At 40.0% G+C, this 19,380-nt stretch overlaps 1 protein-coding gene across 4 annotated transcripts in view; it reads right to left on the bottom strand.

Moving 5' to 3' along the window:
* Positions 1 to 19,380, bottom strand: part of LOC143440863 (leukocyte immunoglobulin-like receptor subfamily A member 6) — a 38,996-nt gene extending 19,616 nt beyond the window's left edge. The window contains exons 1-9 of one of the 4 annotated variants that reach the window (XR_013108210.1): positions 19,231 to 19,380; positions 19,034 to 19,069; positions 18,569 to 18,853; positions 18,125 to 18,427; positions 17,545 to 17,826; positions 17,102 to 17,401; positions 14,866 to 15,056; positions 9,813 to 9,850; positions 9,079 to 9,175 (exon numbers count right to left, since the gene is read on the bottom strand). Coding sequence is in view for 3 of the 4 variants with exons in the window: in XM_076927742.1 (XP_076783857.1) it covers positions 14,881 to 15,056; positions 17,102 to 17,401; positions 17,545 to 17,826; positions 18,125 to 18,427; positions 18,569 to 18,853; positions 19,034 to 19,069; positions 19,231 to 19,264 (1,416 nt within the window). In the remaining variant the exon portion in view is untranslated. Of the gene's footprint in view, positions 1 to 9,045; positions 9,176 to 9,812; positions 9,851 to 11,780; positions 15,057 to 17,101; positions 17,402 to 17,544; positions 17,827 to 18,124; positions 18,428 to 18,568; positions 18,854 to 19,033; positions 19,070 to 19,230 lie in introns of those variants that run through there. The other 3 variants (XM_076927742.1, XM_076927741.1, XM_076927743.1) reach the window with 3 other exon arrangements.

Below are 19,380 nucleotides of genomic sequence, written 5' to 3'. Positions count from 1 at the left end.
AAGAACCCAGATGTTCTTCAACAGGGGAATGGATACAGAAAATGTGGTACATCTATGTACACATACTTCAAATAATTATGTTAAATAGACTTATTTTATTTTTTTCTAATTTTCTTACGTTTATGCTTCAGTTTTTATTTGAGATATTTCCTAATTCTTTTTAGCACTTATATTTGTTTTTTAATTATTTTTTATTGGATATTTTATTTATACTTCAGATGCCATCCCCTTTCCCTATTTTCCCTCCCTAGAAAACCCCTATACCATGCCCCCTTCTCCTTTTTGCTTTTATACAATTTTTTAATGTTAATCAAAGACTTTATAAGTTTGGTAATGCTCAATATCAATCAGAAGGGTAACCCAATACCCAACCTAGATATATCAACTATCTGTGAATGGCAGAGACATGTGAACATCTGCCTCCATGTACCCCCCTTTCTCTCTCTCATCACCTAGCTCCTCCTCTCCTTACTCCTCCTCTTCCTGTCTGTACTCCTCCCACCTTGGCTCCTCCTACATATCACGCTTCCTGTTAAAATAAAACTTTTCTCTCAAAATACAGTTAGAGCATAACTATACCAATTTGTGTCAGTAAGGTTCAAGATAGACCTAATTCCCAGTATATCATTTTGTTGACTAACCAGAACCTCTCTCATCTTTCCTAACTAAAACAATTAGGTCTGAATCTGGCTTTTTTTCTTGGCTTTAGAATGAATGTCAGCCGAAAACCATCCTCTCAAATCTTTTCTCTCAAAGTAAATAGCCAGAATTGGGTATGAGACTATAAGTTTTCAACCCAGGCAGAAATCCAGAATGACTTGGTTAACTGAAATTATGGAAAGTACAAAGCATAGCTTCTAAAACTTAGCCAATTTATAGAGACCGCTGAATACCTGGACAGTCCCTATACTACAAAACATTAGAGAATCCAATCTTCAGCCTTCTGGCCCAGGATCATCTGACTGACCTTAGTGATGCAGAATTATTAAGAGCTGATTACTCTGTCTAGGCAGATATGAGCAGTAGACTAATCCACAGGTGTGTCCTTTTCTGGACAGTAATTTGTCTGTAGATGCAAAGAGGCAATTCTTGCCTAGTGGCTGTCTCACCACAACTGGAGTAACTTCAAAGATGCCCAAGTCCTTCTTAGAATCCAAAGCAGGAAGCTGTCAGGAGCAGACAGGTCTCTAATCAAAAATGAACATTAATACAGAAGAGTTTGTAACATCAATTCCGTGGACTTCCGTTTTGAAAATCAACTATCTATGTAAGGTAATCTGGACTCTTGTCTGTTAACTCCTCTTAGCTATTTCTAAATGAAATATATAAAACACCCTAACAATAAACTCACAACAATGAATTTGCTATAGGGCCTTAACTCACAGGCTAACCATCTCAAATCAGTTAAAAAAGTTAAGAAGGACTGGGTCTATGCCTTGTATTCCTAAGTGTGTTATACAGGCACAATGACTATGAAAGTAACAATATTCATCTCACTTTTATATCAATAAAAAGCTCATACCAATGAAAACCTTAAATTTGAAATCAAAGTAAATTTTGTACCATTTAAGAAATGATAACTTCATCTTAATAAATATTACAAATATTTCTTCCAGTAGGTTATGGCTATGCAATAAATCCTAGCTAATCCTCCCTGTTCCAGCAGAACCACTACTTTCCCCTAGAAAGACAGCCCAATATTAACCACCTCAGTCCACAAGCCCAGGGAATAGGGGCACTGACTCTTCATTAACTTCTTCAAGCTGATTATGGGCATTGATATATTAGAAGAGGGGCAGGGGGAGAATAAATTGATAAGCCTCTGATGCTGTGTCCAAACTGCATCCAGCTGGAATTCCAGAACATCAGAAGTTCAAGCAGGTCTGATCAGCTTGCTTGATGAGTGGATACAACAAGGCTGTATACTCTGCAATATACAATTCTCAAAACAGATGTTAGTATCAAGATAATTTTTTGTTTGAATTCTAGAATCTAGTCTTCTGGCAGCCTGCTTCTGTCATGTGTAATCCATATAATTCTGGGAGTTTCTATGAGGGTGTGCTCCCACCATTCTCCCATTTCCTCCTTCCTGCTCTCAAATTCCCCAACACTGTGGAATTCAAACTTTCAGGCACCAAGACCCTTCACTTCCACTGATGCCTAACCCCTTACCCCATCCCCCTTCCTTCAATTATTATGAGGGTAGGCTCCCTTTCCTGAAATTCCCCAACACAGGGAATACAAATTTTCAGGTACCAAGGCCATTCACTTCCACTGATGCCTGGTAAGGCCACCCTATACAGGTGGAGCCATGAGTCCCTACCTTTGTGTTCTCTGGCTGGAGATTTTAGAATGACTACCCCAGCTTGTTTCTTAGGACCATTTGCTTGAAAAATTGTTTTCCAGCCTTTTACTCAAAGGTAGAGTCTGTCTTTGTCACTGAGGTGGGTTTCCTGTATGCTGCAAAATGCTGGGTTTTGTTTATGTATCCAGTACACTAGCCTATGTCCTTTAATTGGGGAATTGAGTCCATTGATGTTAAGAGATATTAAGGAACAATGATTGTTGCTTCCTGTTATTTTTGTTATTAGAGGTGGAAGTATCTTTGTGTGTTATCTTCTTTTGAATTTGTTGGAAGAGGGTTACTTTCTTGCTCTTTCTAGGGTATAATTTCCCTTCATTGTATTGTTGCTTTCCTGTTATTATCCTTTGTAATGCTGGGTTTGTGGAAAGATATTCCACAAAATAGAAACAGAAGGAACACTACCCAATTTGTTCTATGAAGCTACAATCAAGCTCATACCTAAACAGCACAAAGACCCAACAAAGAAAGAGAACTTCAGACCATTCTCCCTTATGAATATCGATGCAAAAATTTTCAATGAAATTCTTGAAAATCAAATCCAAGAATACATCAAACAATCATCCATCATGATCAAGTAAGACTTATCTAATTCTCTTAAGTTTATGCTTTAGTTTTTATTTAAGATAATCCTGCTTCTTATTTAGTACTTTTGAAAGTTTGTTTTTATTTGTGTGTGTGTGTGTGTGTGTGTGTGTGCACGCACATGCATGTGTGGAGGGCAGGGGGGTACTGTGCACTTGAGTTCAAATACCTGTCAGATGTCACAGAGCTAGATTTACAGCTCTGATAAGTCTGAGGTCCTTGATAGAATCTGAACTTGAGTTCTCCGAAACTCAAACTATATATATATATATATATATATATATATATATATATATATATATATATATACATATATACATATATATAGACAACTATGGACTCAAATGTGCACTCTAATACTTTAGCCTCCGAAACACTGGTGTTATAAGTGTATACCACTATTCCTAGACAATAATCCTCCTCCTCTTCCTCTTCCTCTTCCTCCTCCTCCTCCTCATCCTCCTTCTGCTTCTCCTCCTCCTCTTCCTTCTCTTCCTCCTCTTCCTCCTCTTCCTCCTCTTTCTGAAAATGGATCTTTAAAGTAACTAACTGTGGTTGGCCAGGAACTCAATATATACCAGACTGACCTCTAACATTTGTCAATCCTCCTGCCTCTGCCCCCTGAGTGCTGGGATTACAGGCTTGTACCACTAAAGCCAGTGATTTAGAATAGCTCTTTATGGCATTCACTAGTGAAAGATTCCCATCTAGGAAGAATCTCTACCTCAGCATCACATATGAGCAAGATTACAAGAAATTCACCTTTTCTTTGTGTCACATGATTGTCAGAGGGCACCTATTATTCTCCACTTTGACTCCTGAGTCTACAAATTCTACCGATCAAAAGATATCAGTGGCATGGTGTATCAATATCAAATTATTTTCATAACCTATAAATTCTATTTCTCTATATGCATGATTTTTATACATTGTATATAACAGGAAAATTCACACTGCACAATATATCCCAAACTTTTCACTACATCCATTTGAAATGGAATAGTCTCATAGTCTATCAGACCCAGCAACCCCTCCATCCTCTTCCTTATATGTACACCTATGACCAGTCATCCCAGTATGTCACAGTATCAACTTTTTATGGGTACCTTATTTTCCTGGCCTTGAGAAAAAGTAATAGAATATTCCCTCTGTTTGAACCCAGAGTCTCCTCTGTGCTCAACAGGTGCTCTATCTGAGCTACATCCTCAGCTGTGATGTTCCTGTGAACTCAGAGACACTGCCCTCCCCAGGGTATCATTCTCAGGAGGAGCAGGTGCTGCCCTCTACTGGCAGGATGAGCTACATGTAATGAACTTGCCTCAGGTGACTTGTCTCATCACATGACACCCAATCTACCTTCTGTGGTGGGTCAGATGTTGAGTCACAGCAATAGCAACATTGTTCCTGATTTTGAAGAGGAGGAGGAATAGGAGGAGGAGGAGGAGCAGGAGGAAGAGGAGGAGGAGGAGGAGGAGGAGGAGGAGGAGGAGGAGGAGGAGGAGGAGGAGGAGGAAGAGGAAGAGAAACAACAATTCCCTAGGAACTTGGGTATGTACTGGTCAATCATCCTTGTCCCATGGTACCGCATTCATAATCTGCTCTTTGTGCACCACAGTCACTAAGCACATAGCTGGATAGAGTCTGTTGCTTAGCTCTGCAGTCCTGTGTGTCCATCAGTGTCCAACCAAATGAGAATTACTCCTGATACTACTCACAGTCATGCTCATGGTGGGAAATAGAAGTCTTTCTGTCCTCACCTGGCTTTAGTTTTGGGGAAAATCTGTGCTTGGTCATTAGTTAGGGCTCTCTGTATGTGTGACTACCTTACATCCACTCTCCACATGTGTTTGGATATTTTGAGTAGGAATTTACTGCCCCTCACCTAGCAAGTACAAATCTCTAGTGGTATCTGGACAATACCATGAGAAGTCCCTGAGACTGAAGATCTTAAATGGTGGTTATCAGGATCCTGTGGAAGTTCATGAGGCTGTAGAAATCAGATGGTATTTTTTTGGATCACAAGCCCACCAATGTTTCCTAAGGCCCTCCTGGGTAGACAGTGACTTTTAAATCTGCATTTCTAACCATGATAGATCATCACTTGGACTCAATGATCTGGGGAGGAACATGTTTTCAGATATGACACCATGCCAACCAGTCAAGTTAGTATCACAGACCTGGACTCACTGCTTCCTCCAAATTTCAGTGTACATATATGTGGTAGTTTGACAAAAAATAGCCCACATAGGCTCATATATTTGAATGCTTAGTCACAAAGGAGTGGAACTCTTTGCTCAGGTTAGAATAATTATGGGGCGGCCTTGTTGAAGTAAGTATTTCACTGAGGCCTGAGATTTGAGGGTTCAAAAACCCATGCCAGACTCAGTCACTCAGTCTTCAAACCTGCAGATCAGGATGTAGTTCTCAGCTACGGGTCCAGTGCCCCACCATGATAATAATGACTAAACCTCTGAAACTGTAACCAACTGTAACTGTAAGACCTCAGTTAAATACTTTCTTTTATATAACAGTTGTCTCAATTAAACGGGTCCTTTTACAGCACTAGAACAGTGACGAAGACAGTATCTAATATAACGATGGAGTACATGTGTATCAGCAGGTACACGTGAAGACCTCTGCTTGAGTTCTTTAGATATACAGTTATCCTCAAACCCAAAGCCTCACTGCAAGGATGCTAGGCCCCTTCTGTTCTTTCCACTTCATTCTTCAGCCTCAATGTATGGTGAGTATTCAGCACATGAATCTGAGTCACTTAAGAATAGTTTATCTCTGCTGTTTGGCTTTGAGATCCACTAAGTTTAACAATGATCATCTGTGTGACTATTGGTTGGGAACTGCCCACTGAAGCCTGGCTTCCTTGGGTTCACAACTGAAGACAATGAATTCCTCTCCCCCTGAAACCATCAGAAGGGCATAGTTCAGGAAGGAAGGCTAAGAAGAAGACACAAGTTCATAAAGGTGACTTGGGGTGGGTGAATAATCAAGTTAGAATGGAGATTAGAGAGAATGAGGATATGATAGTTTGAATATGTCTTCCATAGACTAAAGAATGTGAATACTTATTTCCATGTGGTGGCACTGGTTGGAGAAGTTAAGAAGATCTAGCCTTGCCCAACATGGCCATCCTCCCCTACATATACAGCTGGAGTCATGTGTCTCTCCATATGTGCTCCTAGGCTGGTGGTTTAGACCCTGGGCATAGGTGGGAGACAAGGTCATTGATACCTTGAAGGCTGAGCACTGAGTGGGAGGGGACCTGAGGGTAAGGAGGCAGATTGGGGGGTAGGTGGGTGAACACCCTCATAGAAGCAAGAGGAGGGGGGATGGGATAAGGGGTTCCTGGATGGTCAGGGGAATGCAGTAAGGGGATAAAATTTGAAATGTAAATATTATATCCAATAAAAGAGGGAAAAAAAAGAAAAGCAGTTAGGACCAACATCCTTAATAAAATGTCAGCCCTCTTAAAAAAACTATCTTGATACTAAAATTTGTTTTGAGACTTGTATATTGCAGAATGATCAGCCTTGGTGTATCTACCCAACAAGCAAGCTGGGCAGACCTGCTCAAACCTCTGAGGTCCGGGAATTCCATCTGGAGGCAGTGAAGACACAGCATCAGAGGCTTGTCAATTTGCTCTCCCCCCCCCCCATGCCTCTTCTAATATCTCAACGCCCATAATCAGCTTGAAGAAGCTAATGAAGAGTCAGCGCCCCTATTCCCTGGGCTTAGGGAATAAGGTGATAAATGTTGGGCTGTCTTTTGAGGGAAAAGTAGTGGTTTGTGGGAATAGAGAGGATTAGCTAGGGGTTAATTGCATAGCCATAACCTATTAGTAGAAATCTGTATAATTAATATCAAGATGAAGATATAAATTCTTAAATGGCACCAATTTACTTTGTTTACAAATTTTAAGGTTTTCATTGGCATGAGCTTCTTAGTGATATAAGAGTGAGATGAATATTGTTACTCTCATAGGCATTGTACCAGTATAACACATTTAGGAAAACAAGTCTTAGACCCAGTTCTTCTTTAACTTTTTTAACTGATTTGAGATGGTCAGCCTGTGAGTTAAGGGACTATTGCAAATTCATGGCTTGGAGTTTATTATAAGGGTGTTTTCTCTGTTTTATTTAGAAATAGCTGAGTGGAGTTAACAGGCAACAGTCCAGATTATGTTATATAAATAGTTGGTTTTCAAAACATCAGAAATCCATAGAATTGACATGACAAGCATTTCTGTACTAATGTTCATTTTTATTAGAGACCTGTCTGCTCCGGACAGCTTCCTATGTTAAATTCTAAGAAGAAATTGAGCATCCTTGGAGTTACTCCATTTGTGGTGAGACACCCACTAGGCAAGAATTGCCTCTTTCCTTCTACAGACAAATTACTGTCCAGAAAAGGACACACTTGCAGAATAGTTGACTGATTACATCTGCCTAGACAGAGTAATCAGCCCTTAATAATTCTGCATCACTAAGGTCTGTCAGATGATCCTGGGCCAGAAGGCAGAAGAACAGATGCTCCAACGTTTTGAAGTAGAGCGAGTGTCCAGGTGTTCAGAGGTCTCTATAAATTGGCTAAGTTTTAGAAGCTATGCTTTGTGCTTCCCACAATTATAGTTAACTCAGTCATTCTGGATTTTTGCCTGGGTTGAAAACTTATGGCCTCATAGCCAATCCTGACTATTTACTTTGAGAGAAAATATTTGAGTGGATGCTCATCAGCTGACATTCATTCTAAAGCCAGGTTCAGAACTAAATGTTTCAGTTAGGATAGACGACAGAGGTGCTGGTTAGTCAAAAAAAGGATGGACTGGGTATTAGGACTATCTTGTACCTCACTGGTACAAATTGGCATAATTATGCTCTAATTGTATTTTGAGAGAAAAGTTTCATTTTTTCAGGAAGGGTGATATGTAGGAGGAGCTAATGTGGAAGGAGTATTGAGAGGAAGAGATAGAGTAAGAAGAGGAGGAGAAGAAGGAGATTAGAAGCTAGGTGATGAAAGAGAGAAAGATTGGGGAGACAGGGAGGCAGATGTTCATGTATCTCCACCAGTCAAGGATAGTGGTTATATCTAGGTTGGGTAGTGGGTTACACCTCTGATTGAACAATACCAAACTTATAAAGCCTATGATTAACATTATTTAAAAAAATGTATAAATGCAAAAATGAAAAGGGGGCATGGGATAGGGGTTTCCTAAGGGGGGGAATGGGGAAAGGGGATGGCATCTGAAGTGTAAATAAAATATCTAAGAAAAAAAGAAAAAAGAAGAAGATCTAGCCTTTGGAGGAAGTATGTCACTGGATGGCCAGAACTCAGAGGAATAAGAGTCCTAAATAGTAAGGCATCCAGTGGGAGGATTGGGAACTGAGGAATAAATAAGACAAAAAGAAGCAGTCACTCGGATATGGAGTTCCTGCATAGTCTGATGATTTATGCTAAGCATGTTTTACAAGTATATACAATTTGTAGGGAAAAAAAGTGAGTCAAGGTCGGCAGAAAGCTAAATCAGACAATGGTGACAAAGCAAGCACAAAATATCACCAACACAGATGCTTGAGGACTGATAATCACAGTCCAGGGAGGAAATCAAGTCCCCAGAAACTACAGCATTGACACTTTTTTTCCAATTTCATATTTTTTATTTATATTTGCTTTACATTCCACTCACTGCCCCACTTCTAGTCACCCCTTCCAACAGTCCTTCCCCCATAGTCCCTGCCCTTCTTTTCTGAGTGGGTAGCCCACACCCTTCCCCCACCCACAGAGTATCCACACCAAAACAGGTACTCAAAGTGTCTGAGAGTTAGGTGCTTCCTCTCCCACTGAGGCCAGACAAGGCAGCCCAGCTAGAAGAACATATCCCATATATAGACAACAGATATTGTGATAGCTCCCACTCAAGTTGTTCAAAAACCACATGAAAGTCAAGCTACACATCTGCTACATATGTGCAGGGAGGCCTAGGTCCAGCCTCTGTATGTTCTTTGGTTGGTGGTTCAGACTCTTAAGAGGCCCAAGGGTACAGGTTAGTTGACTCTTTTATCTTCCTGTCGAGTTCCCATCCTCTTTAGGACCAAAAATCCTTCCTCCTGTTCTTCCATAAGAAACCCAATCACCATTCACTGATTGGCTGTGGGTATCTGAATCTGTTTGACTCAGCCTCTGAGTGGAGCATCTCAGAGGACAACATGCTGCTGTCTGCAAGCATAACAGAGTTTCATTAATAGTGCTAAGGATTAGTGCTTACACTTGGGATGGTCCCAAGTTAGGCCAGTTATTGGTTGGCCATTCCCTCAGTCTCTGCTCCCTCTCCTATGGCTTCAGTACTTGTAGATAGCATAAATTTTGGGTTGAAGGGTTTGTGGTTGGGTTGGTGTCTCTATCACTTTACTGGGGTTTCTGTCTAGACAGGAGGTGGCCTCTTTCAGGTTTCATATCCCCAGTGTAGTGAGTCACTGCTAAGGTCACCCCCATTGATTCTTGGACACCTCCCTTGTTCCAGGTCATGTCTCATCCTGGAGACACAACCACCTCCTCAACCACATCAGTTGCAGATTTCCATTCATTTTCATGTCCATCTAGCGACTTCCCCTGTCCTTCCCCACACCTGATCCTGAATCCCCCATTCCTCCTCTCTCCCAGTTCCCTCCCTTCATCTGCTCCTTATGACTGTATTATTCCTCCTTTTAAGTGATATTCAAACATCCTTGCTTGGGCCTTCCTAATATTTTAGTTAATTTGGGTTTGTGGAGTATAACATGGCACTTATATTTTATGGCTAATATCCACTTATGAGTGAGTACATATCATGAATATCTGTTTAAGACTGGATTACCTCATTCAGGATGATATTCTCAACTTCCATCCATTTGCCTGCAAAATTCATAATGATTTTGTTTTTAATATCTGACCATGGTGTAGTTGTGCTATCTTTATCTGTTCTTCAGTTGAGGGACATCTAGGTTGTTCACAGTTTCTGGCTACTACAAAAATGTGCTATGAACATAGCTGATCAAATGTCTTTGTGAAATTTTGGAGCACCTTTTGGGTATATACCCAGGAGTGGGATATATTGGTCTTCAGGGAGAAACATTTCCAATTTTCTCAGGAACTACCAGATTAATTTCCAAAATGATTGTACCAGTTTTCAATCCCACTAGCAATGGAGGAGTGTTTCTCTTTTCCCACATCCTTGCCAGCATCTGCTATCACCTGATCTTAGCCATTCTGACTGGTGTGAGGTAGAATCTGAGTGTTGTTTTGATTTGCATTTCCCTGATGACTAAGCACTTTGAAAATTTCTTTAAGTGTGTCATGGCATTCTAGATTTCTTTTGTTGAGAATTCTCAGTTTACGTCTATACCCTATTTTTAATTGGGTCCTTTGAGTTGTTCATGTCTAACCTCTTGAGTTCTTTATAAATTTTGGACATTAATCTTCTGTCAGATGTAGGGTTTGTGAAGATCCTTTTCCAATTTGTGGATTGCCAATTTGTCCTATTAACAGTGCTATTTACCTTACAAAACTTTGCAGTTTCATGAGGTCCCATTTATCAAACACAACTTTGACTCTTGGCTGCAACCCCAGACCAACATTGCCAAGTCTGCCCCTGAATAAGGACACAAAGGTAATATTTCCGTTGTCCTTTCATCTGAGCCTCTGCAAAACCCTTGGGTAGGTCTGGTTTCCAACAACTTGAGGTGGACTTTGAATGTTTAAAGAATTGAGCCATTTGCATTTCCACTTCCAGTTTGTGTGTGTGTGTGTGTGTGTGTGTGTGTGTGTGTGTGTGTGTTTCAAGAGGGAGCTCTTAGCATCCTGCTCCAGCTACCATGGCTGTCTACTGTCTCTGTCTCTGCCCTGTCATTATGTGAACTAACCCTTTGGAACCATAAATGAAAATAAACTCTTTTATAAGTTGCCTCAGTCAAGGTGTATTGTCGGAGCAACAGAAAAGTAATAGAGAAGCTGGTATCAGAGAGTTGGCTCTTGTGAAGAACCTAGCCATACTGGGGTTTAGAGAAACGTCGAAGATTCTGAGACATTGGGCTGGATAATAAGGTGGATTTCATGAGCAAACTTAATAGGCCACATTAATGTGACCTGGAAGGCAGTTCTGGGACCAAGTCAGAAAAAAAGACCTGACTCTCAAAAGTGTCAGAGGGAATCAAGAAGTTTAGCTGTAACTGGGATAGAGACCAACCCTATGATATTTAGAAAATTTATCTATCTTTTTCTGCCTAAGAATTTGTCTGATACCAAATTCAAATTAAATGGGTTCATTTCTTTCATGGAGGAAATTTCTAGACAAAATGTATCCAATAAAATAGAATTCAACCAAAAGTTATCAAGTGAGATGGGGAAGGACACTTGATATTCATCAAAGAAAAAATCCACCAAGAGAAAGTCTCAATACTGAGCATCTATACCCCAAATGTAAGCGTGCCCAATTCATTAAAAAAAAACTTTACTAGAGCTCAAAACACACATTGAACCACACACAATAATAATGCAAGACCCCACTCTCACTAATGAACAGGTTATTGAAACAGAAACTGAACAGAGACACAGTAAAACTAATAGAGATTGTGAACCAAATGAATTTAGTAGATATCTACAGAACATTTCACCCTAAAACAAAAGAATGTACCTTCTTCTCAGCACCTCAACGTAGCTTCTCCAAAAATGACCATATAATCACTCACAAAACAAGCCTCAACCATTACAAGAAGATTGAAATAATTCCATGCTTACTATCAGATCACCATGGACTAAGGATGGGCTTCAATAATAACAAAAACAATTAAAAGCCCATATACACAGGGAAGCTGAAGAACACTCAATGATAACTTGAACAAGGAAAAAAGAAAGAAAGAAATTAAAGACTTTTAAGAATTTAATGAAAATGAAGGCACATCATACCAAAACTTATGGAACATAATGAAACCAGTGCTAAGAAAACTCATAGCTCTAAGTGCCTACAAAGAAAAAAACTGGAAAGATCATACACTAGCAGCTTGACAGCACACCTAAAAGCTCTAGAAGGAAAATAAACAAAATACACCCAAGAGGAATATATGGCAGGAAATAATCAAACTTGGAGCTGAAAACAATCAAGTAGAAACAAAAATAAATTTACAAACAAGCAAAAAAACTTCGATCTGGTTCTTTGAGAGAAAATCAACAAGAAAAATTAACCCGCAGCCAGACTAACCAGAGGGCACAGAGACGGTATCCAAATTAATAAAATCAGAAATAAAAAGGGAGACATAATAACAGAAACCAAAAAAATTTTAAAAATCATCAAATCCTGCTACAAAAGCCTATATTCAACCAAACTGGAAAATCTGGATGAAATCGACAATTTTCTAGACAGATATCAGGTGCCAAATTTAAAGCAGGATCAGGGAAACCTTCTAAACAGTCTCACAACCCCTAAAGAAATAGAAGTAGTCATTAAAAGTCTCCCAAACCAAAAAAAAAGCCCAGGATAATAAGGCTTTAGTGCAGAATTCTATCAGACCTTCAAAGAAGAGCTAATACCAACACTACTCAAACTATTGTACAAAATAGAAACAGAAGGTACACTACCTAATTCCTTCTATGAAGCCACAATTACTCTAATACATAAACCACACAAAGAGCCACCCAAAAGAGAGAACTTCAGACCAATTTTACTTATGAATATCAATGTGAAAATATGCAATAAAATTCTCACAAACTGAATGCAAGAACACATCAAAGTCATCATTCACCACAATAAGTAGGCTTCATCCCAAGGATGCAAGGTTGGTTCACTATATGATGAGCCATTAAAGTAATCCACTATATAAACAAACTCAAAGAAAAATATTACACAATCATCTCATTAATGATGAAAAAGCATTTGGCAAAATACAACACAACTTCATGTTAAAAGTGTTGGATAGACCAGGAATTTAAGGCTCATACTTAAGCATAATAAAAGCAGTATACAGCAAACCAACAGCCAGTACCAAATTAAATGGAGATATACTTGATGCAATCTGACTAAAATCAGGGACAAGACAAGGGTGCCCACTCTCCATGTATCTAGTCAACATAGTACTCAAAGTTCTAGCTAGAGCAATAAGACAACAAAAGGAGATCAAGGGGATACAAATTGGCGAAAAATAAGTCAATTTGTCACTATTTACAGACAAAATAGTATTAATCTGTGATGTGATTGTTATTAATGGCTGTTAGGCAAGTCTACATGGGGAAAATGTAGCCAGGGATTATTACTCCTCCAAGAGTTTTGCTTCAGTTCCAGCCTCCAGTTCTGCCCTGCTTAATTCCTGCCTTCCTTTCAGAGTGGACAGTGACCTGAGATATGTAAGATTAAATAACCTTTTCCTCCCCCTCAATGTTTTTTATCCTTATGCCTTATCACAGAAATAGAACGTTAACTAGGACAGGGTGTTACAGCAGTCAGCATGCACCGTATACATGATGAGATTCTCATGTGTGAGAATATATTTTATTGTTAGTGACATAAATGTATTATCAACTTTGCTCCAATGTGTACACCATGAACAAAGCATTTACATGACCTTGTAAGTCTGGGGCACTCATAATGTAATTGATACTATCCATTACATCAACAAGGAATAAAACTAGAAACATGAATGATGAAGGCATTCATGTAGATAAAGAAATAGCCTTTGTGGCTTTCACATGCACATTCATAATTAGCAATCACAGATAATAGGAACAGATACATTTTCCATCTAAATAAGATAATATACTAGACCAAATTTAACATTCTATATAACAGTGAAAATCTAGAAGTCTCATAAGTCAAATTTTAAATCAGAAAGAAGACAGCAATATCTCTTCTTTTCATAGAATGTTTAGGTTCCTATGTAAAGCCCTAATTATTGCAGTAAGGCCAGGAAGTAAGTTAAAGTCCCTCATATTAGAAAGAATTGTAAGTGGCATTGCAGATAACATAAAAAATTAATCATTTTTCAAAAATGTCTTCATTGAACTGATCAAAATTGACAGCAAAGTGGTTCAAGATTCTTGATTCATTTACATTCCAGCTGCTTCTATAAATGCATGTGGTAAACACTGAAATTTTAAATCTAAAAAATATATCAGTTTTAGGCTGGAGAGATGGCTTAGCAGTTAAGAGTACTGACTGCTCTTCCAGAGATTGTGAGTTCAGTTCCCAGCAACCACATGGTGGCTCACAAACATCTGATCTGATGCCCTCTTCTGGTGTGTCTAAAGACAGCAACAGTGTCCTCACACACATAATATAAATAAGTAAATCTACAAAAAATTTACTATCTCGGCTGGAGAGATGGCTCAGGGGTTAAGAGCACTGAATGCTCTTTCAGGGGTCCTGAGTTCAATTCGCAGCAACCAAATGATGGCTCACAACCATCTGTAATGGGCTCTGATGCCCTCTCCCAGTATACATGACATCTACAGTGTATTCATATAACTAAAATAATTCTTTAAAAAAATATATTGGTTTTATATCTCAGTTCTAAACTCTACATATAAATGACATTCCACAGCGGTCATGGATGTGCTTATGAAGATGAAGGCTCATGATGCAAGTGGGATTATGGTAGCATGTAATAAAGGGAAAGGGGGAAGGCAGAAGATACAGAAGATTAGGACCCAAACCTGACTGAGACAGGATTATGCCTTCCCCATTATTGGAGGCAGGAGAAGAGAAGCGATCATCGGCTAAAGTATACATCAAGGTGAAGAGAGAACAAGATGACTGGCTATAGAAGACCTTTCCACCACAGCACCCAGGTGTTCCCCTACACTCAAATCACATTTCCTCCCTGAATGATCTCTGAAAATGCTTCCCCACTAACTATAGCCCCAGATTTTTCTTGCAGAATCACCTGAGATCCTTGGACTTATTCACAGGATTCTGCCACCATGAAAGAAGCACTGCTTTCTCTCCCAGCCGTATGTTGGGTCTGTCTTTGACTGTGCTGAGCTTCAAACAGCAGAATGCCAAGAAGCACAAGGACCAAGACTGACACCCCCATCCTGATGAGATTCTCCACTGTGTAATCCTGGGGCTGTGAGACTAGAGGTTACAGAAAAAGAGGTCACAGAGGTCAGGGGAGATGAAATCAGCCCAGGAGTTTGCTTCCCTTGGACAGGACTTAATCTTCTGTATTGAGTCCTATGGCTAAAAATTCTCTTTACTTACCTGTCTTGGGGTCTGATATGTTTGGTGATGGCCTGAGGAGCTGATCTCAGAAAGAACCAAAAGAAAAACGTAGATTGTGTAAAATACTAGAAACCTAAGTGTTTCTCCTAGGTCCCATGTTTTTATTTTCTTCCTTCCTCCTTCACCTACACCATTATTTTAACAGAAATGACATTTAAAGATAGATAAGCCAAGGCAGGTGTGGTGGCCCATGCCTTTAATCCCAGAACTTTGGAGACAGAGACAGACAGATTTCTGTGAGTTGGAGGCCAGCCGATCTACATAGTGGGTTTCAGGGCAACCAGGGCTACATAGGTAGACCCTCTCTCAAAAGTTCCTCTTCTCTCTCTCTCTCTCTCTCTCTCTCTCTCTCTCTCTCTCTCTCTCTCTCTCTCTCTCTCCCTCTTTCTCTTTCTCTCTCTCTTTCTTTCTCTCCCCCTCTCTCTTTTCCTCTCTCCCTCTCTCTTCTCTCCCCCTCTCTTTCTCTCTCTCCCCCCTTTCTCCCCCTCCCTCTGTCTCTCTTATACAGGATGTGGAGACCATCACAGAAATCTACAACCAGTCAAAACACAGAGAACAACGAAGAATGATGTACCCATCTCTAACTGATACAGTTACAATACAACCCCTACAGCTACAGCTCAGGAAATATTTCATGAGAGTTCAGAAATACAAGAACCAGAAGACCAGAACATCTGATGTAAAATAGTGTCGTCTATGTCAAGGAGTCTCACCCATGAATTTTTTGTATATGTATATATGTGTATGTATTTGTCTAAACAAAACCGTCATGATAACACTAGTTGACATGCCAATGTGGGTTGGTGAAATATAAGGTCCCACACTTAGCTGAGGAAGCTACAGACAAGTGACAGCTTCTGTGAGAGGAAAATCCAGTCTTTTCCATGGATGAGCCCCTGGGGAGTTATCAAATCCCAAGTGGTGAACCCTAAATACTTACACTTTTGAGCAAAGCTAAATGTCACATTGTATATATATACAGGATGTTGTATTTATATATACATACATATAACAAGATTAATGAAAAGGTCATGAAATTGAAAGAGAGCAAAGGATAAATAAAAGGAACTCGAAGAAGAGAAGAAGGGGTATAAAAAATGCAAATACAGTACTTATGTGTGAAATTATTTTTAAAATTAAAATAAATGTAAAAAATTAAAAAGAAATGAACTAGAAATTTTATTTATGCTGAATTTACTGTGAATATTCATATAAAATATTTTATAAAATAGTCCAAGCTTCTTAGTTTTTCATTTGTTTGTTTGAGACAAAAATCTTTTATAGCCTTGGCTGTCCTGAAACTTGCTAGGTAGTCAAGGCTGTGCTTGAATTCACAGAGATCTGTCTGCCTCTGTTTCTTCAGTCTTGGGATTAAAGGTGTGCATCACCATGCCTGGCAAGTTCAAATTTCTTAATTTAATTTCTTACTTTGTTTCTCTCACACTCCTTCAATCTCTTCCTAGTTTCTCTTTTTTTGTCTGTCTGCCATTCTTTTTTATTTCTTTCCTTTCTTCCTGTCTTTCTACTTTTTTTCTTCTTTCTTTGGGATAGAGTCTTACATTGCCCAGACTGGCCTTCAACTCAATGTTACCTAGGATGACTATGAATTTCTGATCCTCCTGCTTCCACTAAACTGTGCTGACTCTTTACTTTTCCCCTGAGTAGCCAAAGAACTGGTAATGTCATAAGACAACCCATCACTCACCTGAACATCCCAGGTTTCATTCTCATTATCACATACCCCACACACACTTTATTGAATGGTAACAACCACAGCCTGCATACTGTGTCTTTTTCTCAGGAATATTTGGTCCTCAGACACATCACATACCAGGGCCTCCACTGGGAACCTGTGTCAAGTGCAATGTTATTTAACAGAGACGCTTCAGCTCCCTCACCTGAGAAGAGGAACTCCAATGGGTCACTGGATTCTGACCACACCTGAGGATCATCTTCAGAATAGCCATAGCATCTGAATCTCCAACGTTGTCCAGAAGTTATTGGACCCACTTGGAACCTGGCCAGAGACGCCATAGAGTATGGGTCTTGTAAGCCAAAGGATCTGTAGATTTTCTGATCATCAGTTCTTAAAATGAACCAGTTAAATGTCTGATTTGCGGTACATGAGATGTTCACAAACACTCCTAAGTTTACAACAGGGCTTTGTAGGGCAGAAATGATGGGTTTTTTGTAGACTCCTAGGAAAGATACATATGAAATATTGAACCAGCATAAACAATCAACATTGTCCTTTATAGCTAGTCTGTGGTAGAAGATACTGTTGGATCAGTATTTCCTTGACAATAACATCTGGATCTTAGACTCCTGAGAGCACTCTCACCTGTAACCACCAGTTTCAGGGTGTCACTGGGCTCTGACCACCCAGCAGAGGTGTAAGAGTAGCAGGAATATCGCCCTGCATTCAGATGTGTCACAGATGGGATGGTGAGTTTTGCTTTATTGTGGTCCATTTGGAACTCTCTGTCCCAGGATTCTAGGCTTCCCTCTCTATATAGCTTATATGTTTGGGTTTTGTAGTCCCCTTCACACCAGATAGTCACAGGGCTCCCTGAGGTTATGATGGAACCTGGATGAGCCCAGAGTATGGGTTTGTGATGGGTCCCTGTAAGAAAGTAGAATACGAGGTATGTCTGTCAGGAAAGTTGCTCAAAGAAGGTCATACTTGAAAACGACACTTAAGCTGATCTACAGTAGCACAGGGACATAGAATGCCTCCATATTTCCCAAAACTCTTGGGTTCCACTGTTAACATCAACCCTGATTACTGCATCCTACATCCAGCTGTATCACACATTGTGTTCAGTATCCCAGGCTCTCAATCATCCACTACACATCACATCCTTCTCTGGAATCCTGTATCAGATGTAAGATCATTCAAGGGAAAGCAATGGCTTACTTACCTGGGACCAGGAGTTCTAAATGGTTACTGGGCCTTGACCACATCTGGGAGTTACTCAAGTAATATCCATAGCATGTGAACCTCCACCTTTGGTTGGAGGTAACAGGACCCACTGTGAAAAGGGCTTGCCGTAATGCAGGATATGTATGCCATGAGGGCACCACAGTGGAGAATTTCTCATCTTCCTTCATTAGAATAAACCTATCATATGTAACTTGTGATGCACACTGAAGGGTCACATTTCCCCCTGAAGTCACAACATAGCTAGGAAGGGCAGACAGCCTGACTTCACCGTTGATAACTCCTAAGAGAGATGAGGAAGCCTGTTAAGTGAACTCACATGGGGAGCATTGTTACCCTCTTCTCAGATTTAAGAAAGGGAGTCCCAAATGAACATAGACCTTTTCTCAAGGAAGATTCTGCAGTATAGGTAAAGTCTTTTCACCTGTCACCACCAGCTCCGTGATGTCACTTTGTCGTAACATGTTAGTTGGGGTTTTATAAGAACACCAGTATTGACCTGCATGATTCCATTGAATTGGTGAGATAGAGAACTTGGCCTTGTTTTCAGTTTCTAGAAGGTTTGTCGGTATCAGGTAATCTGGACTTCCTTCTTTGTGGAGACGGTATTCTTTGGCATGTAAGGACCCTTCACAGAAGATGGTCACCTCTTGCCCATTGGTCACCACATTGCTTGGCACCACCTTGATTGTGGGTTTAGAGAAGGCCCCTGAAAATATCAGCAGTTCTGTTCAAGGATATATCCTTCAGATACCAGTGGTCAGACCAAATATGTTTCAGGCATTCCCAGCATCAGCCCACACCTACTGTTCTCCATCTTCTTCTTTCAGGAGTGATCTGTAGTCCCCATCAAATATGTTTAATATGCGAAAGCTAAGAAGACACTCACCTGACAGTACTGGGTTCCCAGATCCCAAGATCAATCCTGAAAGAGAGATACCTGTGAGTGTTTGCACTGAAACCTGAGCAGCTCCTCCACTTTCAGATGACTTCTGAGCTGATGAGACATCCTGATGTGCCACAGAATGGTTGTGAGGTAGATTTCCTCCCAGACATAAATTCTCCCTCACAGTCTTTACATCTCACCAAGATACAGCAGGGCTGTGAGAGTGGGGGTCATTTCATCTTCTAGTTGTTGCAGGTTTGCAGAGTTTATCTTCCTCCCAAATGAACAGACATGAAGTATATGGCCTAGGCAGTCTGGAGTCTTCTTTGTGTCATGAGGCTCTCATATTA

This window comes from Arvicanthis niloticus, chromosome 30 (genome assembly GCF_011762505.2).
Source record: "Arvicanthis niloticus isolate mArvNil1 chromosome 30, mArvNil1.pat.X, whole genome shotgun sequence".
NCBI classification, from domain to species: Eukaryota; Metazoa; Chordata; class Mammalia; order Rodentia; family Muridae; genus Arvicanthis; species Arvicanthis niloticus.
Note: the sequence above shows the minus strand (reverse complement) of the source record. Positions and strands in the feature narration are given on the sequence as shown.